At 48.3% G+C, this 24,471-nt stretch overlaps 1 protein-coding gene across 1 annotated transcript; it reads left to right on the top strand.

The window, feature by feature from the left end:
* The first annotated feature begins 22,629 nt into the window (after positions 1–22,629).
* On the top strand, positions 22,630–23,567 carry LOC120712068 (cytochrome b561 and DOMON domain-containing protein At5g47530-like). The gene has a single exon (XM_039997781.1). The coding sequence runs from the start codon at positions 22,714–22,716 to the stop codon at positions 23,365–23,367; it is 654 nt and encodes a 217-aa protein (XP_039853715.1). The 5' UTR covers positions 22,630–22,713; the 3' UTR covers positions 23,368–23,567.
* Positions 23,568–24,471: the final 904 nt, after the last annotated feature.

Here is a 24,471-nt window from a genome sequence, read left to right on the forward strand (position 1 = left end):
ACGGCGGCGGAACGCACCGGAGCTCCCTGTTCCGCGACGGCGACGCGCAGAGCTCGCTGGACTTCGCCGTTTCCGGCCATCCGGAGGTCAAAACAGCCGGGATTTGGGTTAGGTAGAACCTACGTGGCATGCGTGATGCACTGGTGACCTAAGCGCGGCTCGGGAAGGCTCTGGTCGCCGAGCGTGACTGTGGTGGCGGCTCTGCCTGGGGGCGCCCACCGGCGTACGGTGTTCAGGCGGTCCTGGTGCTGGGGCTAGAGTGCAAAGTGACCAGGGGGCAAGCTGGTGCTTACCGAGGGTGCGGGGCGGTCGAGGTCGTAGCGCAGATGTGCCGACGGCGAGGACTGGCGGCGGCGCTGGGCGGAGCTCGCGGAGGACATCGCTGAGGGTGCGCGCCGGGCCTGCTGATCTCCTCAGTCGATCCGTGCGGGTCCTGCGGAGGTGCTATGGGGTCAGGACGGGCCAAAGGGCCACCGGCAGTGAGAAAATCGATACGGCGGCCGAGCTCACCTGAGTCGGATCTCGGTCAATTACGACGAGGACGCGGCTCGAATCGGGGCAATCGGGCTCAGGGTGAAGCCTGGGCTCGGGGCGGAGCTCTGGAGGGGCTTGGCAGGAGCGGTGGCGCGGCAGGGCGATGTGGCCGCGATGATGTGGAGCTTTTGTATGGCGGAGCTAGGCGGGGGCACGGCGTGGTTCGGCTCTGGCTGTGCAGGTAGGGGAAAGGTGAGGCGCAGGGAAGGCTCACGGGGCCAAATAAAGGAGGAGGCCGTTATCCTCGGCGCAGGACGATGGCAGGCGAGCCCCGGTGATCTCGGCGGGATTCTGCGCGGGGAAAGCGGATCGCGGGCAACGGATTGCGCGATCCCGGGCTCTGGCTGCTGCTTCTAGAAGGCCGAAGCGTGCTCGGGAGGCTGGCCGGTGGGGCTACGAGGTTGGGGTGGTCCACAGGGCCGCGGGATGAGCGAGCGGGCCACGCGGAGCAGAGGACCATCGGCAGCGAGCTCGTGAAGGAAGGTAGGGGACGAGTCTGTCCTGTGGGACCGGGCTGCCTGCGATAGAAAAGGAGGGAAGGCGCGGGGTGAGTGGCGCCGACGTGTGGGCCTAGGCCAGCGGGCGACGCGCGAGCGGCGTCAGCGGGGGCGCGCGCGGAGTGGGCGGGGGCGCGCGCGGAGTGGGCCGAGGCGCTTGGGCTGGTGCGGCTAGGCGTGGGTCGCGTGCGGGGAAGGGAAGAGAAGGACTGGGCTGGCCGTGGAAAGAAAAAGGAATGGACCGAGCCCAGGGGAAAAGGAGAAAGGGCCCGCGGGTGGTTTGGGCCGACTGAGCTGTTTTGCTGGGCTGGGCTCTGGGTTTGGTTTTTTCTAGTTTTCTATTGCCTTTCCTTTCTCTTTTCTTTTCCTATTTCTATTCCTTTTCAAACTCAACTATTTGAATTCAAACTCAAATTTGAATTCAAACCCTATGCACTCAACCAAATAAAAATATGCAACAGCATGAAATGCACAAACATGTTGAACAAAGATAAATTTTATTTCCTTGTGAAATAAATTGAAGTTAAAAGCAATGCCAAACAAATAAAACCTAAGAAACTTTATTAAACCAACTAAATTTATTATTAAATGCTGAAATTTAAATTAGGGTGTTACAGACCCTACCCCCTTATAGGAATCTCGTCCCCGAGATTCAGCTGGTCTGGCTAGCAAAGAGATCTAGATAAGTCTTCCTCAGCTCATCTTCTCGCTCCCACGTAGCCTCAGCTTCAGTGTGATGACTCCACTGAACTCTGCACATCTTGATGCGCTTGTTCCGTGTAACCCTCTCTGATGTCTCCAGAATCTTCACCGGATGTTCAATATAAGTCAGATCTTCCTGCACATCTAACCCATCCAGTGGTGCCTGCTCCTCAGGTACTCGCAGACACTTCTTCAACTGAGAAATATGGAAGACATCATGCACCCCAGAGAGATCAGTGGGCAACTCTAGGCGATAAGCAACTTCGCCTTTCCTCTCCAGCACCCTGAATGGACCAATGTACCTTGGTGCTAATTTCCCTTTCAGATTAAACATGTGGATTCCCCGCATTGGTGACACCTTCAAGTACACATAATCGTTCACCTTGAAGGTCAGATCCCTCCGTTTGCCATCTGCATAACTCTTCTGCCTAGTCTGTGCAATCCTCAGATTCTCCCGCACAGCCTGTACCATCTGCTCTGCATCTTCTATAATGTCAGGGCCAAAGAGCTGCTTCTCACCAATCTGATCCCAATACAGAGGAGTCCTGCACTTTCTGCCATACAATGCCTCAAAGGGGGACTTCTTCAGAGTGGCCTGGTAGCTGTTGTTGTATGAAAACTCAGCATGCAACAGGCACTTATCCCAACTAGTACCATATTGAATAGCACATGCTCGCAACATATCTTCCAACACCTGGTTGGTTCTCTCCGTCTGCCCATCTGTCTGAGGATGATAAGCGGTACTGAAGCGCAGCTTCGTATCCAACGAATCATGGAGTTGCTCCCAAAACCGTGAAGTGAACTGAGATCCTCTGTCAGATATAATCTTCTTGGGCACACCATGCAAACAGACAATCCGGGAGATATACAACTCTGCAAGTTTGGCACCGGAGTAAGTAGTGTTCACTGGAATGAAGTGAGCAACCTTCGTCAAACGATCCACTACTACCCATATAGAGTTGTACCCCTGCTGAGTACGAGGTAATCCCACTATGAAATCCATCGTGATCTCCTCCCATTTCCACTCGGGAATCTTCATCGGCTGCAACAAACCGGCTGGCCTCTGATGCTCTGCCTTCACACGCTGACATGTGTCGCAGATGGCCACATACTCGGCGACTGAACGCTTCATCCCGGGCCACCAGAAACTCTCCTTAAGATCATAGTACATCTTAGTACTGCCCGGATGAATAGAGTAAGCCGTATCATGAGCCTCACTAAGAATCAACTTCCTGAGATCATTCCCCTCTGGCACACAAATCCTATTCTTGTACCCCAAGGTACCCTGATCATCCTCTCTGAAATGAGGAGCCTTGCCTTTCTTGAGCAACTCACGAATCTCCTGCAGCTTCTCATCTTCCTTCTGATGCTACCAGATCTCTGCCTCTAGAGTGGGCTCTGCCTCGAATGCTGCACTCAAAGTATGTTGCAAGAAACCCTGACTCAACTGCTCAAACTCCTCACATAACTCCTGAGGCATCTGGAAAGCAACGACCATGTTGACATAGCTTCTTCTACTCATAGCATCTGCCACAACATTGGCCTTACCCGGATGATAGTGAATCTCCATGTCCTAATCCTTGACCAACTCTAACCATCTCCTCTGCCGCATGTTCAGCTCATTCTGCATGAAAATATACTTGAGGCTCTTGTGATCAGTGTAGATATCACACTGCTACCTATACAAGTAATGCCTCCAAATCTTCAAAGCATGCACGACTGCGGCTAACTCAAGATCATGAGTGGGATAGTTCAGCTCATGCCGACGTAACTGCCGTGAAGCATAAGCAATCACTCTGCCCTCCTGCATCAGAACACAACCAAGACCATCCTTCGAAGCATCACAGTACACCGTGAACCTCTTGCTCTGGTCTGGCAGAGTAAGGACTGGCGCCGTAGTAAGCCTCTTATTCAACTCATCAAAGGCCATCTGACGCTCACCTGTCCATATGAATGCCACATTCTTCTCTAGCAAGGAAGTCAAAGGCTTCGCGATCTTGGAGAAATTCTCAATGAACCTCCGATAATATCCTGCTAAGCCCAAGAATGACCGGACTTCCTTCACCGTCTGCGGTGTCTCCCACTCGAGCACATCCTTCACCTTGCTCGGATCAACTGCAATGCCTCCCTTGGAGATGATATGACTGAGGAATGGAACCTCGTCAATCCAGAACTCGCACTTGCTGAACTTAGCATACAACTGATGCTCCCTCAATCTTTGCAACACGAGCCTCAGATGCTCTTCATGCTCTTCCTCAGTCTTGGAGAAGATCAGAATATCATCAATGAAGATCACCACGAAGACATCCAGATAATCCATGAAAACCATGTTCATCAAGTGCATGAAGAAAGCCGGGGCATTAGTCAAGCCGAAGGACATGACCGTGTACTCATACATCCCGTACTTGCAGGTGAATGCCGTCTTCGGAATATCCTCAGGACGGATCCTCAGCTGAAAATAACCCGAACACAGATCAATCTTCGAGAATATACGAGCACCTCGAAGCAGATCGAAAAGATCCTCAATACAGGGCAGTGGATGCTTGTTCTTGATGGTAACAGCATTCAGCTCCCGATAATCGACACACATTCTCTTTGAGCCATCCTTCTTATCTACTAGCAACAATGGAAAAGCCCAAGGAGAGAAGCTGCGACGGATATAGCCCTTGGCTAGCAACTCATCAATAGTCTTCTTGACTTCCTCATGCTCTATAGGTGCCATGCGGTAGGGCCGCTTTGCAATAGGAGCAGTGCCAGGCAAGAGATCAATAGAAAACTCGATGTCACGTTCAGGCGGCATACCTGGCAAATCATCCGGAAAGACATCCGGGAATTCAGACACCACGTGAATACCATCCGTGGGTCTAGCCTCCATCTGATGAAGAAATCCCGAGGGCTCTGAAGCACTGACTATCACCTCTTGGCCATCAGATGCTGTCAAGTGAACTGCCCGATGAGCACAATCAATTCTGACTCCCCACTTGGCAAGAGTATCCATTCCCAGAATCACATCAATACCCTTGGTGTCTAGCACCCTCAGATCTGCACTGAATTTTACCCCACTTATGGCTATACTGACTCGAGGGCTAACAATATGGGATCTCAACTCCCCTCCAGGTGAAGAGACTAGCAGACACTTCTTTAATGGGGTGGTAAAGAAACTTTGCTGCTCAACATATGACTTGGTGATGAATGAATGAGTAGTACCAGTATCGAAAGCACTGTAGCTGGATGGGAGTTGACCATGAACGTACCAATAACCACGTTAGGAGCCTCGACCGCTGACTCGGCCGTCACGTGGTTCACTTTGCCCTGAAGTGGCGCCCTGGGCTGAGCTGGGCGCCCCTGCTGTCTCGCCTGCGCCTTCCGGGGGCAAGAGTTGGCATAGTGCCCCGGCTGGCCGCAGTGAAAACACGCGCGAGGAGGTGCCTACTGTCCGGCAGGAGGAGCTGCCTGCTGTGGAGCCTGAGGTACTGGCGGAGCTGGTGGAGCAGCACGAGCTGGAGGTGCTGGTAACCTCGGGCCCTGACCTGCCTGCTGCTGCTGTCGAGGCGGGCACTGCTGCGGCCTATGCTGGTACTGCTTGGGAGGCCGGTACTGCTGCTGTTGGTACTACTGGGGCAGCTGGAGGCGAGGACGAGTGTTGCTGCCGGAAGCAACGTGAACGATCTTCCTCTTCTTGTCCTCCATCTCCAGGTGCTTGTGCTCCGTGTTGAGCGCGCTTTCAACCAGATGGTTGAAGTCGTCGAAGCGGAGGTTTAGTAGCGCGTACTGGAGGTAGTCCTCGAGACCCTCCATGAAGTGCTCCTGCTTCTCGCGGTCATCCGCGACCTCGGCAGGGGCGTAACGAGCGAGCTGAAGGAAACGATCACGATACTCCGTGACCGTCATAGTTCCCTGAAGTGAAAAGGACAGATGTATGACGAATGATTAGCTCATGCTTCAGAAAGATAGAACAAGGGGGATACTAGCTCAAAAGGAAATGCTGAATGACATATCTGAGTTTTACCTGCTTAAGTGCAAGGAACTCCTTCTTCTTCGTCTTCATAACGCCCGCGGGGATGTTGTGGCTGCGGAACCGCTCCCAGAACTGGATCCAGGTGAAAGCCTCGCGGTCCTGAACTGGGTGGGACTCCCACTAGTCCAATGCTGCCCCTCGTAGCTGTCCTGCTACGTACAAGACTCGCTCCCGATCATCGCACTGGGCGATGTCCAGCTGGCGCTCCACTGCATGGAGCCAGTCGTCTGCCTGAAGTGGGTCAGACGTGTGAGAGAACGTCGGCGGGTGACCCCTCAGGAACTCAGCACGCCTGTCGTGGGTCTGCGGCGGTGGAGGAGGTGGAGGCTCCGTGTGAGCCTGCTGCAGTGTCTGAACAGTGTTGTTCAGGGTAGCCATCATCTGCATCTAGAGCTGGAAGTACTGCTCCGGGGTCAGAGGCGGAGGCATCGGGATCCCAGTACCCTGGTTGTTCTGCCCCTGGTTGTTCTGCCCCTGCTGGTCAGAACCACGCCTGGTGTTCACAATCTGATTTTGGACAAAAGATTTCATGAGTAAGAATATTGCAGAAATAAATTCAGATGGATACGATATTTTTCTGCAAGAAAGCCTTAGACATGATAAAGTAGACAGGATAGAGTGGACGGTTTTACCCCCAACGATCAAACTCGTTTTATTAATTAATTAACTTTAACTTTAAACTGATTTTCATTAAACAAATTTAGCTACTAAACTATGCAATCATTCAAAAATCCAAATCAAACATGTGGCATAATAACAAGCATACAAATTTCACAACTTAGCCGTGTTTAACATACGACTCGACAAGCCACAACGCATCGCAGAACGTGCTATCGTATTATTATAAAGGGGTCATTTAGCTTACACCTATGATGGTCAGATGATTTTCTTCAGGCCAGATTCTACGGAAACTATTCTATAGAGAGAAATCAAGGCAGGATGAGTAAAAATCTTAGAATTCAAAGAGTATAATAGCAAAATAGTTTCAGCAGACAAGGCTGAGAGAGAAGAAGACTTAAAACTCAACCAGTTCTTTCTAGGCTTTCGTCCTACAGTCGATACGGCTCTGATACCACTCTGTAACACCCGGTTTATAAAAGGACATAAACCGAGCAATCATATACGTGTCAGGATCAAGTCACACGTATATACAACAGAATGAACAGTATATCACAACACATATCACGTAAAAAGATATAATAAAGCGAGTACGAATGTTATTTATTACATAAATGACAAAATGTCTGATACAGCGGAAGCGTAAAACATATACGAGAGGCTCTCGGAAGCAGGGCGCCACAGGGACGTCGGTTGGGAGACGAATGCCTAGAAGTCCTCGTAGTCCTGGTAGCGCTGAGTGAACTCCCTCGTGTCGGCAGGAACTGAGCAGTAGTAGAGTATCCCAAGAGGAAAAAGAGTAGAGTAGGCAAGAGTGAGTACACAACTTGTACTCAACAAGTATAACACAAACTATGAGGCTCTAAGATTGGCTGACTCAACTGCATTAGCTAAAACGCAAAATCTAGGCCAAAAACAAGTTCCAGGGAGCTATTTGTAAGAAAACTGGAGTTCTAGTGGGTTTCTGGGCAAAACCGAGGACTAAAACATAATTAAACATTAAATCTGGGGTCTAACGCGCAAAAGGACAGGGGCTGGACGGCGGGTTCGAATTCTAAAAAGCTCAAGGTTCAAAACGTAAAAACAGGGGCTTAACTGGAATTACTTTTACACTGCTCAGGACTGCGGGTTGAATAAGAAGAAAGGCAGGGGTTCTTTAGCATATCTACCAGGCTGAAGTGGTATGCGCTAAATAGGACCGTCAGATCTAGATCTTGTGGCTAGGATTTGATGGGAATTCGATCTAATCTTGCGTGTTCGTTCTTGATCAGACGACGGCGGCGGAACGCACCGGAGCTCCCTGTTCCACGACGGCGCCGCGCGGAGCTCGCCGGACTTCGCCGTTTCCGTCCATCCGGAGGTCAAAACAGCCGGGATTTGGGTCAGGGAGAACCTACGTGGCATGCGTGATGCACTGGTGACCTAAGCGCGGCTCGGGAAGGCTTTGGTCACCGAGCGTGACTGTGGTGGCGGCTCTGCGTGGGGGTGCTCGCCGGCGTGCGGTGTTCAGGCGGTCCTGGTGCTGGGTCTAGAGCGCAAAGTGACCAGGGGCAAGCTGGTGCTTACTGAGGGCGCGGGGCAGTCGAGGTCGTAGCGCAGACGTGCCGACGGCGAGGACTGGCGGTGGCGCTGGGCGAAGCTCGCAGAGGACGTCGCTGAGGGTGCGCGCCAGGCCTGCTGATCTCCTCAGTTGATCCGTGTGGGTCCTGCGGAGGTGCTATGGGGTCAGGACGGGCCAAAGGGCCACCGGTGGCGAGAAAATCGAGACGGCGGCTCGGATTGGGGCAATCGGGCTCAGGGTGAAGCCTGGGCTCGGGGCAGAGCTCTGGAGGGGCTTGGCAGGAGCGGTGGCGCGGCAGGGCGACGCGGCCGCGACGGCGGAGCTAGGCGGGGGCACGGCGTGGTTCGGCTCTGGCTGCGCAGGTAGGGGAAAGGTGAGGCGCAGGGAAGGCTCACGGGGCCAAATAAAGGAGGAGGCCGTTATCCTCGGCGTAGGACGATGGCAGGAGAGCCCCGGTGATCTCGGCGGGATTCTGCACGGGGAAAGCGGATCGCGGGCAACGGATTGCGCGATCCCGGGCTCTGGCTGCTGCTTCTAGAAGGCCGGAGCATGCTCGGGTGGCTGGCCGGTGGGGCTACAAGGTTGGGGTGGTCCACTGGGCAGCGGGATGAGCGAGCGGGCCACGCGGAGCAGAGGACCATCGACAGCGAGCTCATGAAGGAAGGTAGGGGATGAGTCTGTCCTGTGGGACCGGGCTGCCAGCGATAGAAAAGGAGGGAAGGCGCGGGGTGAGCGGCGCCGACGTGTGGGCCTGGGCCAGTGGGCCGAGGTGCTTGGGCTGGTGCTGCTGGGCGTGGGTTGCGTGCGGGGAAGGGAAGAGAAGGACTGGGCTGGCCGGGGAAGGAAAAAGGAATGGGCCGAGCCTAGGGGAAAAGGAGAAAGGGCCCGCGGGTGGTTTGGGCCGACTGAGCTATTTTGTTGGGCTGGGCTCTGGGTTTGGTTTTTTCTAGTTTTCTATGGGCCGAGCCCAGGGGAAAAGGAGAAAAGACACGGTGTTGCTTGGGAGAGATTGGATTCACACCAACTGTTGTATCCCTTCCACAATACATTAGTATCTGGTCCAATGGGATGGCGATGAAGTAGAAGTGGTCCCTGCAGACGATTCTAGTGAGGTCTCGCTCGCAGATATGAACGCCTGGGACGCAGAAGGACAAGGGCCGATCTCAGGGATTGCACTGGAAGACTGTGATCGGATCGAGGCGACAAAAAATGGACTGAGGCTGGTCTTATCCACCGGCCTCACAGAGTAAACACGTCCTGGCATGCTACGGGGTGTAATAGAGTTAGAGAGGCCGGTTCCAGCGACCGGCCCCAAAAAATAGAAAAATCCTATTTGGGGTCGGAATTGTTACATCATGCACATACGATGGCCTGCTCTGGCAGTTGGCCACTCATTGACTATTTGATTTTGAATGATGATGGAAGTATAGAAATAGCCAGCCCATGCGGTTGGCCAAATAAATTTTCTTCTCATCTCCCTGTGTTTGCCGCTAATCTTGTGGATAACGAAGACTCGCCTGCATTCGCAGCTGGTTTTTCAGACGACGGCAAGCTGGGATATGGGTTCACGTCAGCTGATGATTTGGAAGAGGTTGACATCGGTCCTGGGGATAAGCCACGGCCGACATTTATCAGCAAAAAGCTGGATCCGGTCTTGTGTAAGGAGATGATTGCACTGCTGAAAGAGTACCGGGATTGTTTCGCATGGGACTACACTGAGATGCCCGGTCTAGACAGAAGCATCGTCGAGCATCGGCTCCCGCTCAAGAAAGGGTTTCGGCCGTTTCAGCAACGAGCACATCAGATGAAGGCCGAAGTCCTAGAAGAAGTCAAGAAAGAGGTGGAGAAGATGTTGGATGCTGGGTTCATCAGGCCGTGCCGGTATGCAGAATGGATCTCTAGTGTGGTACCGGTACAAAAGAAGGATGGCCGATGGCGTGTCTGCGTCGATTTTAGAGATCTCAACAGAGCGACGCCAAAGGACGAATACCCGATGCCTGTTGTAGAGACATTGATCAACGCAGCTGCCGGCCACAAAATGATGAGTTTTATGGACGGTAATGCCGGCTACAACCAGATCTTCATGGCCCCAGAAGACGTGAACAAGACCGCATTCAGAGTACCAGGCGCGGTCGGCTTGTTCGAGTACTTGGTTATGACCTTTGGATTGAAAAATGCCTGTGCAACGTACCAACGTGCCATGAATTACATTTTCATGATCTCATCGGCAAACTGGTAGAAATTTATATTGATGATGTCGTGGTCAAGTCTAAATCAGCTGGGGGCATCTAGAAGATCTGCGTCAAGTCTTGGAGCGGACTCGAAGGTTTGTTCTCAAAATGAACCCAAAGAAGTGTGCCTTTGGCGTATCGGCCGGTCAATTTTTGGGATTCCTGGTGCATGAATGGGGAATCGAGATCGGCCTGAAAAGTCAAGAAGCTGTGAAGACGATGAAGCCACCTACCACGAAGAAAGAGTTGCAGAAGCTCATCGGTAAAATTAACTTTGTCAGACGATTTATTTCTAATCTGTCTGGGCGCATCGAACCGTTCATGGGTTTAGTGAAGATCAAATCCGATGATGAGTTTCGCTGGGGGGCAGAACAGCAGCAAGCTTTCGATGAAATCAAAGAATATTTGTCAAAGCCTTCAGTGTTTGTTCCTCCTCAGCAAGATAGGCCGTTCTATGTGTACCTATCCGTGGGTGACACTTCCATTGCTTCGGTGTTAATCCAGAAGCACGACGGCCAGGAAAGGGTGGGTTTCTACCTCAGCAGGCGCATGTTAGACGCCGAGACCAGGTATCCTGAAATCGAGAAGCTTTGCCTTTGCTTATTCTTTACATGTACAAAGCTTCGTCATATTTTGCTCTCGGCGGAAACAATTGTCATATGCAAATCGGATGTCATAAAGCACATGCTGTCGGCTCCTGTTCTGAAAGGCCGGCTTGGAAAATGGACGTTCGCATTGTCAGAGTTCGATATTCGATATCAGCCTGCAAAAGCAACCAAAGGACAGGCACTGGCGGATCTTGTTGCAGACAAGATCAGCACTGATATTGCTGCACTATTTATTCATGCTTGGGCTATGTTTTTTGACGGATCGGCTCGTGATGATGGGTGCGGTGTGGGAATTCTGTTGGTGTCGCCTCGAGGGGCGACTTACTCCTTTTCCATCAGGATGACTGCCCCATGCACCAATAATTTGGTGGAATATGAAGCCATTCGCAAAGGGATGGAACTGCTTCTCGAAGCTGGTGCAGAAGCGGTGGAAATATTTGGAGATTCGAAGCTGGTGATTTCTCAGCTCACGGAAGAATATAGATGTGAGAGCGAGGCTCTTTTTCCGATATGGATGCAGTGCCGTGAGTTAATGTCACAATTTAGGTATATCAATTTCCACTGGATACGCAGGACTCTGAACAATGAAGCCAATGATTTGGCACAGATGGCTTCCAGGTACAAGAAAACGGCCGATGGGGTCGACATAGAGGTTCAGTTTCTAGAACCTAGAGACTGGAGAGCCAATATCTTCAATTACTTGAAGGATTCGGCACGGGGGGCACCCAGGAGGATAAGACTCAAGGCTATAAAGTATGTTCTGATAGGGGATAATATGTTTTACAGAACCTTGGAAGGACTACTGCTTAAATGTCTGGGACCTTCAGAGTCAAATCGGCTCTTGCATGAGGTTCACGAGGGAACCTGCGGTACTCATCAATCGGCTCATAAGATGAAGTGGCTGATTAGGCGATGAGGTTATTACTGGCCCACTATGCTTGAAGATTGCTTCAAATATTACAAGGGATGTCAGGCATGTCAGAGGTTTGGCAAAATTCAGATAGTGCTAGCATCAGTAATGAATCCTATCATCAAACCGTGGCCATTCAGAGGTTGGGTCATGGACATGATTGGTAAGATCAACCCGTCATCTAGCAAGGGTCACCAGTGGGTCTTAGCTGCTACAGATTATTTCACAAAGTGGGTAGAGGCAGTGCCCATGAGGTCAGTAGCGTCAAGAGATGTGATCAGCTTTGTCAAAGAGCACATCATTTACAGATTTGGGATTCCTCAAACTATTACAACAGATGGAGGATCGGTCTTTATATCAGAGGAATTCAGGAAGTTTGCCGATGACATGGGAATTAAGCTGATCAGATCATCTCCATACTATGCCCAAGCTAATGGACAGGCTGAAGCATCCAACTAGAGCCTTATCAAGCTCATAAAGAGAAAGATTGATGAATATCCTAGGCGCTGGCTTGAGGTGTTGTCAGAAGCTTTGTGGGCGTATTGTATTTCATGTCACGGGTCCACCAAGTCATCGCCGTACCATTTAGTCTACGGCCAAGACGCTATGTTGCCATGGGAAATCACGGCTGGATCAAGGCGTGTCGAGTTCTAGAACGATCTGACAACTGAACAATATGCAGCCTTGATGAATGACAATGTGGAGGACCTGACAGAGCTAAGACTTTGGTCATTAGAGAAGATTAAGGAAAACAAGGCTAAAGTTGCTCGTGCGTACAACAAGAAGGTCAAGCCAAAGATTTTTCAGGTTGGAGACTTGGTTTGGGAGGCAGTATTGCCATTGGGAACTCAAGATAAAAAGTATGGCAAGTGGTCTCCAACTTGGCACGGGCCGTACAAGATTGATCAAGTTTTGCCTGGGAATGCATACATGCTCGAGGAATTGGACGGCGTCAAGTTTCCTGTTGCTGTCAATGGCCAACACCTCAAGAAGTATTTCCCGAGCATGTGGGAAAGCGAGTAACAAGAGCCGATCAGATCCATCTGGCTATACCGAGAAAGGCTAACACGTTGAGTTGGCCAGTAAAAAAAAAGAGAAAGAGAAAGGCCAACACGTTGAGTTGGACGGTAAAAAAAAAGAGAAAGAGATAGGTCAACACGTTGAGTTGGCCGGTAAAAAAAAGAGAAAGAGATAGGCCAACACGTTGAGTTGGCTGGTGAAAAAAAAATGAATGAGAGGCCAACACGTTGAGTTGGCTAGTAAAAATACATATGAGAAGCAAGATAGCCGATGTGTAACCATCGACTTAAGGTGTTTTAAATGAGTACAAGTTTCAGGTTTAACAGGCAACATCAAATGTTTTCTGAATAGTTCTACTAGTTCAGGAATCCTTCTATGGCATGGATGGCTTCTGCTCCTACAGCGTCAGCTCTTGCAATGATTTCTTCATCATCCTTGTCATCGCCTGATATTATCTGACGACTAAAGGTGCTTATCTCTGCAAACTCTGCCTGTATTTGTTCAGTCATTTCTTGGGCTTCCTGCTTAGAGTTTGCGATCGAAGCTTTCTCCTCTTGGATTAGTCTTTGGGTATTGCGGACCTTTTCTTCAAGTTCTATCAGTTCCTTTTCCAAGAGGTTGAGTCGTCTTGTGTGTCCAGAGTTGCCTTCTTTTGGTTGAGTAGTTTGCACTTCTGAGCGATGTCGGCTTTCAGAGGGATTTGAGAATGACGCAGTTCTATTCTCTGTTGTGCTGCCTTCACCTCTGCCCAAAAGAAAGGAAGATGGCCGGCTAGCCAAAGTTTGACTCGAAGTGATTCTGGAAGCTGGGATTCTATCCGCTCAAGAATTTTTTTATCTTGCTGGAATCATCAACCAGAGCAGTGATCGGAGCAGATAGTAGATCCTTGATGAAGTGAAGCTGATTTGCCAAGTTAGCCGATTGCTGCAAAGATGGTGCTTTTGCTCCAGGGGCAGTCAGACCCATTGATGCCGGGTCAAAGGAAAGCAAACTTGAAATGTCAAAGCCTTGTGGACATATATGAAGTTAGAGCAAGGTGCATTTATGAAGCTATCGGCTGGTTCAGAATTGGTTCTTGTAATGTTACCTGTTCTGAAGAAGAAGCGTTGGGCGGTTCAAGAGCAATCGTCCTAATAGAGCTTGTCTCGACATCAAGAACATTGATTGTGTCAGCTTGCCCCTCGCTTGCCTCTATCAGTATATTAGTATTTGCAGTCATCTCATGTTGTACTGAGCTTTCTGCATTGGGGATGTCTTCAGCTGCATCCTGGAAATAGAATTACAGTCAACCAGAGTACATATGTATGCAATAAAGAAGAAGTTTTAGAAAGACGAGTTACCTGGTTGGTGTTGGACTTTGATGGACTCGGGGAAGCTTGTGCTGATTTCTTGATGACTCGCCTCGTGATCATTTTCCTTTTCTTGGTTAGGACTCGGGGGGCAACACTTGTAGAAGTTTGTCTTCGTTTAGAAGCTGACTGGAGTAAGTCTGGCTGAACAGCCATTATTACTTTCTTCATTGATGGTGACCCCTTGCAAAAGAGGACATCAGGAGCAGTTGGAAGAAAGTGGAATGGTTCCCTGTTGCTGGTCACGGGTTCTGGATCATCTTGTTGCTGTAAGCAGGGTGAGCAGGATTAGTCAAGTAAAGGGATAGAGGGCTTAGAAAGAATGAATGCATAAATTCAGTACCTCTTCTTCGGGGATTACGTATTCAGGGTCAATTTGCTGCAGTCGAGGACCTAGAGCTTTCCTGGATACATGTGTTTTCCACATTCCTCACCATGTGCAGAAGTCGATTGATGAGGAGGTGAAGGACCGATCGGCTGGTATTGGAATATGGAGGTTGTCGAACATGCTGTAGCATCTTGAACTGGTGAGACCATCAGGCAGATTGGCTCTACTCTCCACCAAGTGGTGAATATGGACGTGGGGAGGGACTTTTCCTAGGCCAAATTGCCGAGCTGCTATGACTGGTTGGTAAATTTCGTAACCTGGCTTGATAATTCTATTGGAGGTGCTGATGCCAACAGGAAGGAAGCCAGGTCTGATCATTAAAGAATACAGATGCCGAGTGCTGTTATCATCGGCAAAGCTATCTAATCTGAAGGTAATTGGGTTCTCGAAGGATTCAGATTCAGTGAATGGAAAATAGAGTGGATTGTCTAGTCCTTTGTAGAAAACTCTGAACCAGTTTGCTGCATCTGTTGGATTCAGTTTACTGCCAGGGAGACTAAATAAAGCTTGGCCATAACTAGTACATCTAATTGGTTTGCCACTTTCATCAGGAAAGGAATTCTTGGTCAGGCCTTGGAAGTTTGGGATCTGGTGCTGAAAGTACAGTTGTGCCCACAACTGAATAAACCACCAAGGGCCTCCAGTTCTCAGTTTCTTTTGGTTAAGGAAGTTAGATGTCATCAAATGGAGATATCTGTAGGTTTCTCCAAGGAAGAGTTTACCTAGGCCAGTGCGGTTGCCATGGGCCAGATGGTAGGCCAAGGGAAGATAATTCTTAGTTGGAGCTAAAGAAGGTCAACAGAAGATGAAATGTTCTAACCAAAAATTTAAGAAGGCTGTGTGTTCCTTTTCAGTCACTGGACCTTTTGTTTTCATGTGTTGGTTCATGTAAGTGCCCCAGTTTGTGCAGTTTGCCTTAGAAGAAAGTTTAAAGGGGACTTCTGCCATTTTGTGGGCAGCAGGATTAGGAGATCCAATGTCTAGGCCAGTGATCATGGTGACATCTAACAGAGTAGGGGTCATGGGTCCATGACCGAAAAGGAAACAGTTCAGAGCATCAGACCAGAAATAGCCGATGGTTTTCAGAAGGTTTTCATCTTTGTCAAGTGGGGACAGTGATAAGCTAAGTGCATCAGCTATGTTCAATTCCTGCCACAAAGGCATATAAGCTTTTGCTACTCTGCTGTACCATGTAATCCAGCTCTCAGGAGGGTTAGGCCAGTCTCTTAAGCAGTCGGCCCAGATGTTCAAATCAATGTTTTGACTCACGAGAGGGATCCTATTTGCTTCACAAGATATCAAATCTATGGGGTTTTCATAATTTCATGGGCCAAGACAGAAAGATTTTGGATTGGAAGGATGCGGCAGAAGAATGTCTGACACCTGAAGTTCAGGAATTCAGGAGTATGCATATGGTGTCAGGTTTCAGAGTTTAATTTGTTCAGAGGCTTAATAAGCTGAAGAAAGTTAAAAGGAATGGGCTGGATGTTACCTTCAGGCCACAGATTGCCGCATCATTGATTGCAGAATTTGTTATTTGAGCTGCAGAGTCTGCCATGGTTCAGATCTGTTGACTTAGGGTTTGGTTGCTGTGGGCTATGATTCGAATTTCGGATGCTTGGAGAAGTTCTTGCTCGAATTTGAGAGTTTGTTTCGAGTTTGGTTCAAGGTGGAAGTGATACTCTACTCTTGTGCGGGTTGCTTTTAGTTTGAATTTTGTCGGCTCTTAGATATTTATAGAAGCCTGATGCGTTGCCATCGGCTTTTTGGAAAATAAATCAAACACACAGCAATTGAAGGAAATTAACTTCATTAAAAGGAAAGGTTTTTACAAGGAAAAACCCAATTTTTACAAAGGAATTAATCCTTCGGCTTTACAATCCTACTCCTACAGTACTACTACTGCTCATAGGTACCTAGTACCTATGGCGCTTGGGGCTTCGGGCCGGTGCATCCCTACCGTCGCTGTCATCGTCGTCGTCGCTGGCGCTGTCGCAGGCGCTACTGCCGCCCTCGGACCCGAAGCCGCTCCAACCGTTGCCGCCGCCGCTCTCTTCCTCGCTGTCCTCCTCGGAAGACCCAAGGAATCGGAAGGATTTTCCTCCCATCGGTTCGTCACTGGAGGAGGAGCCGATTTCCTCTTCCGAGGAAGAATCGGCTCCCTCCGAGGAGGAGTCTTCTTCGTCGCTCTCCAACTCCTCCTGGAACAGGAGTTGGACGTCTTCTCTCTCGGTCTCGGGCTCGTCCTCCTCGGAGACGACCCCGAAGTCGAACTCCTCTGCATCCCAATGCAGAGGAGCCAGCGCCTCGTATGCTGCTGTCGGGTCCCACTCAGGAGTCGGCTCTCGGCTCTCCGGGATAGAGTCGATGGAAGAGGCGGAGAGGGAAGAAGAAGAAGGAGAAGAGGAGGAGGAGGAATCTCCGAAGGAGTTGGAGCCGGAGGAGGAAGAAATCGCCATGGTTACTAGAGGTGGGGTTTTCTGTGCTACTTGGCTTTGGAGGAAGATGAGTTTGCCGTGAAGAAGACCCGATTCGGGGTGAGATTAAATAGTAAAAGGATGGAAGACGGATCGGCAGTTTCACATTCTACAAGGAGCCAGTTGCAGAGACGTTGCGTCTTCCTTGGTGGTTGCAGTGTGTTTTAATGAGCATTAACGGGAAGATGACGGAGTGGTTTTGGAATTATCATTGCCAAAACCAGGGGGCATGTGTTATCACCATAAATTAATGGGCCGAAAGTAAGTTGGGCTTAAAGCAGAAGATTAAGAAGGCTTGTAAATCGGCTCCTGCGTGAGCATTTGGGCCACATGGGCCATGTATCTTTAGATTTAGTTCAAGATTAGAGATAGAGTCCGATTGGGACAAGATAGGATTAGATTGTTTCCCAAGTCTCCGGACTATAAATATGTACCCTATGTTATTCATAAGAGAGGGAGAACGTCATCACGTCTCGCAAACAGCAACTCTCGGCGCATCGCCACCCCAAATCTTAGGGTTTCATCCAAGTAAGCGCCATGCTGCCCTGATCGCTTCTTGCGATCAGGGCAGCATTGTTCTTACTTTTACCTTGGTATTACTCGTACTGAAGCGTTTTTGATGGCGAGTAGTACTAGTTATCTTGGTGTTCGTAGCACAGCTTTAGTAGATTTATCATGCTTTTGTTGCTTATTGTCTACGAATATCATGTTGTCTTTATGCGATCATGTCATCATCTTATACTAGCTCTTGTTGCATAGAGTTAGCTGCGTAAAGGCAACACCCTGCTTCTTTTATGTTTAGTAGATCTGATCTGTTATGGTTCGTTCTCATGATTGGGAATTAGCATAATATCTGCTAGGTTAGGCCTTGCAAACGGGTTGAATGATCCGGCGGCGTTTTAAATGCCTTGCTTTGATCTCAATAGGGAATTGATCTGAGAATTAGCTTTTGATTGTTCTTAGGCCTCTGTTCGGGTTGATGCATGGTTGTTTCATATGTTCGTTAGGCTCAATTACGTGTAGGATGTTCCGATCTAGCAGTGAAGCTTTACCATCGTAGATTAGATTAGCTAGGTTTAATTGAAGCAGTTTCCATAATTACATGCTTTATCCACTGATATCAAATACATAGATCTGATCTGACACCGGGACTTGATCGGCTCTTTAAAGCCGATGCAAGAGTCGTCCCGGGGAGCCGACCCCATGGCTCGGACTTACATTTACACGTGTCTTTGTAATGCAGGTAAACCGTTTGAAGCACGTTCGCACCCTCCTGATCGGGTATAGGTCAGGTGGCATGCCCGACATTCTCCGGAATCTCCGGGCGCGTGACGGAATTGCGGGCCATCGACGAGGGAGCAGTGCCTGCCAGCGCCCCGGCGACCTCCCGGCTCTTCGTGTTGCCTGTCACTGCTCGCCGGTGGGTTTCGACCCACAACAATGTGTTGACGCAAAATTCAACACACTTTAATTCGAGGGCAAGTGTTCGCCAAGCACGGAAAGTAGACCAAGCGTGCCAGTCAATCTGACCTGTTGATTGACAAGGAGACAGAGTAAACGTTAAATTCGAGGGTGTATCGACTGGAGTTCCGATTATCCCTCAGATAGGCGTATCGGCAAGCTTTGCCGATACAATACATGACGAAAGAATATTTAAATGCAAGCGTGTAATAAACGAGTGTATCGGCAGGATCAGCCGATGCACTAGACGACAAAACCGGCTTTGAGTAGCCGATTATGCGTGTGTAACAAGATCTAAGCTACGAATGTGTAACTCAGATGATGTAAACTAAAAACAGATCTAAACCGGCTCTTGAGATAACAAAAGTGTTATTGCAAAAACTAAAGCCGATCTAATATGTTTTTAGGTGTGATAATGGCCAAAAAGCATAGGAAAACCTACAAATCTAGCCGATATCGATTATTGGTGAATAAATCTAGACGAGACGACAGCGAAACGCCCGGAATTCAAAGCCTAGATAAACTCGATAACTTTTAAATAGATCTGAACGAAGCCACAGCGATGCGCCCGGAAGTTAAAGCTCAGATTTACTCGGTAAACGAAAACTTACCAGCAGATCAAGTCACTCGAATGTGATGCGTCCTTGATCAACTCGAAAGAACTCGCCGAAAAGAAAAGAAAAGTGGCGAAGTCGCTGAAAAGTAAATTGCAGGTAAAAAGTAGAGTTTGTTTGTTGATCGTGTGATAAATCTTTTCACAATAAATGAGGGTATATATTTATAGCCTAGACATCCTAGCCGGTTACGGCACACAAAACTTACTAATGAAGGAATATCTAAATAAAAGGAAATAATAAGATACATGGACTCTAATTTCTTTTCTGCAGAATCCTCGTCGATGAAGCCCTTTTCTGATCCACCCGTAACAAACCCAATCTCCATGCACACGTGATACACAATTGAATATAGTATTCTCATTCCTAATAATCACGTACGCATGCTTGCCGTATCTTTATTATTTTTCCCTGGCACATGGATCCATCTTGATCACGAATCTTCCGCTTCCTCAGATGAACACATTAATCACCTGATTACCCGGCCAGATCAAGCCATATAACTTCCGTGCCACTCGTGACACAAGCCAATTGATACATACACGTGGAAACCTCACTTGCCTTTACCATCAAATAAAATAATCCGGCCAGAGTGCTAATTAAGTTCGCTGATGAAGATCATGTTACCTCTCCCACACGGAACTTCACATACTTGTATGCAAGTTTCTGTTAGCTTTTGCTTCTTGTCCTCACGCGTGAATTCCAATTAGCAGGCTCCCATGATGACATCAGCCATGTGCTGTGAATATCGGCCGATAGCTGATGGCCCCCACTTTACTCAGATCATACTGGATTATCACCTTGGACAGTCCAAACTTGTCGATCATCAGCATGCAACTTTCCATCGACTGATGCTAACCAGACCATCCGCTGCCATCCTTCTCATATCGGCTATTGTCATCACAAGCCCATCGGCTCATAGTAATTGTATAGTTTTGCTTACTAGCCGATAATCAACAGAGTTGCCGATAAACTAATCTTCTAGCTGCTTTCCTGTCTTCAGTTGCTTTCACGTACAAACTCCTTGAATAAATTAAGCTGGCCAGAATACTAAGCTTCACTCGTTTTCCTTTTCCTTCCCAACGTTCTTCACGTCTCTGTGTGCAGATCGTGATCCCTGCCGATACAGACCAATCAGCCGACCACTTCGTAACTCAGATTACATCGGATTTACTGACAAAATCCGGTGTCAACAACTACGATAGCGTAGATGTGGCTTTGAGCTGAAAGAAAACAATAACGAAGGAACAAAATACAGCATTTAAAATACAGGCAGGTAACCAGAGGCAAAATACTATAGCATAAATGTGTCTTAGCAACTCACCAAGGGCCCTTCAGGTGTACTGTGGGGCCTATTGTTTGTGCGAGTAAGGGAATTTGACGTTCGGGAAAATAAAATCATTTCACTGTGTTTTAGGATTTTAAAAAATCCAACTTCATACTTTCTGACTAATAAATAGTCAAATTACAACTAGGGATGAACTGCCTCCCGCTTTTTACAAAGAGTAGGAGGAATCGATGCATACTGTAAGAGGGATGTTAAAGTAAATTTCAAAAGGCTTTACTCTGATTTAGTATGGTTGCTCGTATTTATAGCTAACTATTCTGGTGGTGATATTTTTGGCATGCTAAGATGTTCGTTGTGACTTAGATCAATGCCTTTTTTTCTCTCTTGTAAGTAATATATAGAAGGGAGCTAAGCGAGAAAATTACTAGTTCAGTATTAATAATGCTGTGTGAGAAAACACAAATTGATTGATTGAGCCTACGCCTACGAGCTGTGTCTTCAATTGAAAGTTATTTCCTGTTCACAAGTACATATATGTGGCACTTTACTTTGTACAGCTTACATTTCTATCATTTGATACAATTAACTTTGTTCAGTTGGTCAGGTGTAAATATACAAAAAAGTTGAGAGAGTGTTCCTTTCTTCTTCTTTTGATTTGTTTCTATCTAAATTTCTATCTAAATGAATGGTGAGGGTGTGTTTCCTTCTATATATTTTTTTACTGGCAATTAGTAAGAAAACAAAAAACATGCACATGCATGTACGAACAAATCAACAGGGCTCAACGAGCAGCTAACCTGCCATGGAGGACACCAACAGCGAAGCGAAGACGATGGCGGCAAGATTGCTGTACTTCCTGGCTCCATGGGGCACGCAAGGAGTACGCTTTAAGAAAGTTCTAATGGTTTGCCGTTAGGAACAGCTTGACGTTTTTTAGTATTCCTGATGGTTTTTTGGCCGTAAGAATCACCCTTTTCTATTTGCGTGGCAGTGAGGGCCTTTTGTTTTGTTTTGCAAAACATAGCAAAAACACATATACTCAATACGCGCATGTATATTCACCTTATGAATACGCAGACGCACACCTCTTGAGGTATCTTCGAAAGATTTATGCCGTGAGGAATAACGCTGTCAATTCTGAGTACTCAAACTAGTGGTGCGTTCAGGGTTACACCACAAAGAAACCAGCAAATTGAGCTGCTCATTTCACAATCCTTATTAAAGACCTTTGCTTACATTATGGCTTGAAAGTTTTCAAAGAAACTGTTATTTTGATTACATTTTTCAAGATTAACTAAGGTTATGAAAGCAGTTTGATTCAATCTTTTAGATGGTATTCATGCAATATAGTTTTATTTTATTTTTTGGGAGCCAGCTTGTGTGGATCAAAAGGGATGTATTTTGTTTTAGATCTCATTCTCTTAGTTTTTTTTAAGAATGGCAATGGATAATGTTATTCTTTCAGTGGTAGATGTTGTTTATTCATACTGATCGAGATGATTGGGGTGGTCAATCATAAGATTTGCCATATTAATCTCTCAAAGTCGCTCATAGTGATGGTTGCTTGTAGTGTATAGGCGTGTTCATAATGACAACTGTGCAGTGTGCCTTTGTGTATATACGAGTATTTGTTTTGTACTGCGTTTGGAACAAGATAAAAGATAGAAGAGGAAGAGGGAACATCTATGGATATGACCTTCCAATCTAACGTCATGCGAGTACTCCCTCCGCTCCAAATTATAATTCGTTTGATTTTTTGATTCTAATAAACTTTACACTCCTCTTATTCAAAAAATCTGTGCAAACATAATCAAATTTAAATCATTAAAGAACTTGTATGACAAAGCAAGCCATAACAAAAAAGTGATATTTTGCATAAATTTTTGAATAAGATGAGTGGTCAAACTTGGAGTTAAAAAAATCAAATAATCTATAATTTGAAACGGAGGGAGTATGTGATAATAGGAATGGAGAGCCCACCAACATATATAGGCCACCTATATGGATCACGAAATCTCTTAAGACAATGCAGGGTGCACATATTATACTCGAGCTCGTAGATGATGGGTGATCCGATTTTGTCAGTAATAACAAGAGTGACGGATGCTCATGTAATTAAAAATCCGGCAGATTGAGCACAGGCTTCACAACCGTCGTAACTGCATCGCCGTCCATCATACGCAAATCACACCAGCAAAAGCCATCGTGTCCTGCCAACCCAGGTAAACGTGCACCAATTTCCATGCGACTCTCAACCTCCTTACCGAACCCGACTCCCTCGCTCCCTCGCTCCTGCCGATCGACCTGCCCCTGCCTATATATTCACGCTGCTCGTTCTCACTATCACATCGACACGCCACGGATGACGATCCATTCGAATCCGATCAAACCGTCGTAGGAAAGCCAAGTTATTACAAGGGAGTAGCTGTGTCCTAAGATGGAGATGGCTGCAGCCGGCACTGCTCCCCGTCGCTTCTCCGCCAGCAGCGCCATCGCCTCCCTTGCCTTCGTCCTCGCAGCCGTGGCCGCCTGCTCGTCGTTCGGCGCGGAGGCGGCCGCGGCGTGCTTGAGCCACACCTTCTCGGGCGGCAGCGGCGGCGGCGGCCGGCTCTACGCGTCCTGCACGGACCTGCCGCGCCTCGGGGCCGCGCTGCACTACAACTACACGGCCGCCACCAACACCGTCTCCGTCGCATTCCGGGCGCCGCTGGGCGAGGACGACGGGTGGGCGGCGTGGGGGATCAACCCCAGCGGCCGCGCCGGCATGGTCGGCACCAACGCCGTGGTGGCGTTCCGGCGCGCCAACGGCACCCTCGCTGCGTACCCTACGGTGCTCGACAGCTACGCGCCGACCATGGAGCCCGCCGCGCCCGGGGACCTGGCGTTCCCCGTGTCGGGGGTCGCGGCGGAGCACGACGCGGAGGGAAAGGAGATGGTGGTGTACGCCACGGTGGCGCTGCCGGCAGGGGAGGGGAGCAAGTTCACCCACGTGTGGCAGCGGGGGAGCGCGGTCGTGAACAACGTGCCGGCAGCGCACCCCACCACCGGGGATAACGTGCTCTCCACCGCCACCATCGATTTCAGCCAGTGATAGATGGCGGAGACATAAACACTCTTGCGTGTATATATGTATGTATATATAGGCCTGGCGTATGTCGGTGCATCGACTGCCAGCGGCGCACCCCACCACCGGGGATATATACTGTACTGCTTGTCACTTATATATGTATGCCCAATAAGTATCGCTCCCATATGCAATTATATATCTTTATCTTTATTTTTATCTATTTCTAAAGAGAGGACTGTTTCTGCGGTACATTGGCTTCTGATATGTCATAATTCGATGACAAATGGGTCATCTGCTCTAGGTATGGCTCACGCAGTCCGTGTGTTGACAGCTAAATTTGGCACATGCTGAGACCAACCGGTCAACACCGACTCCTGTTCCGAAGGGCGACTGGCTTGCTTTTTTCGACGTGAGTACGCGACATGCGACGAGAGGGCTGCTGGCCGGCGGCCGCACTGCCACTACCGCAGGCGGAGGACGGGAGGACGAGCTGTTGATATGTTCGTAGTGTTCAGCCATCGTTCGCGTACTCAGGCGACTCCGTGCTCGCATCGATGATTGGCAGGATCGTGTTCTACAACTACAAGCAAAGCAATTAGCCAATCTTCCAATCACATCGCAGACCGCAGGCTATAGGGAGACACGGGCTCAAGATACTTTATTATACTTCCAGACTTTTCACTACTATAATTACGTTTCCGTTAGGTGTATGTATATTTTTTTTTGAATCTTTGACAATTTAGTTTGAATTACAAAATTGTAAGATCATTCAAATGAGTCTATTATTGGAGATATTCATTTCAAACTATCCTAAATTACAAACTTGTACCATTAAATATATTATAAAATATATTTTCGTAGTTTATTACATCTTTGGTGACTAATTTTGCATGAAACATGATTGTGCGGCATATATAGTTGTTTATGAATTTCAATACTCACCTATGCTTTTTCCGTTGCAACGCAAGGGCATATTGCTAGTCTAATATACGTGCAAACCGGCGTTGGTTAGGTTGGTGATTTTGTAGATCTCATGATCTGCCGCCGGCCTAATCTAGAGAAAATTGACTATTTGACACAAGAAATAATGAGGTTTGCTCATTTGACAGCGAAACTTTAGATCTTACC

The sequence above is a fragment of the Panicum virgatum genome, chromosome 6K, assembly GCF_016808335.1.
Source record: "Panicum virgatum strain AP13 chromosome 6K, P.virgatum_v5, whole genome shotgun sequence".
NCBI lineage: Eukaryota > Viridiplantae > Streptophyta > Magnoliopsida > Poales > Poaceae > Panicum > Panicum virgatum.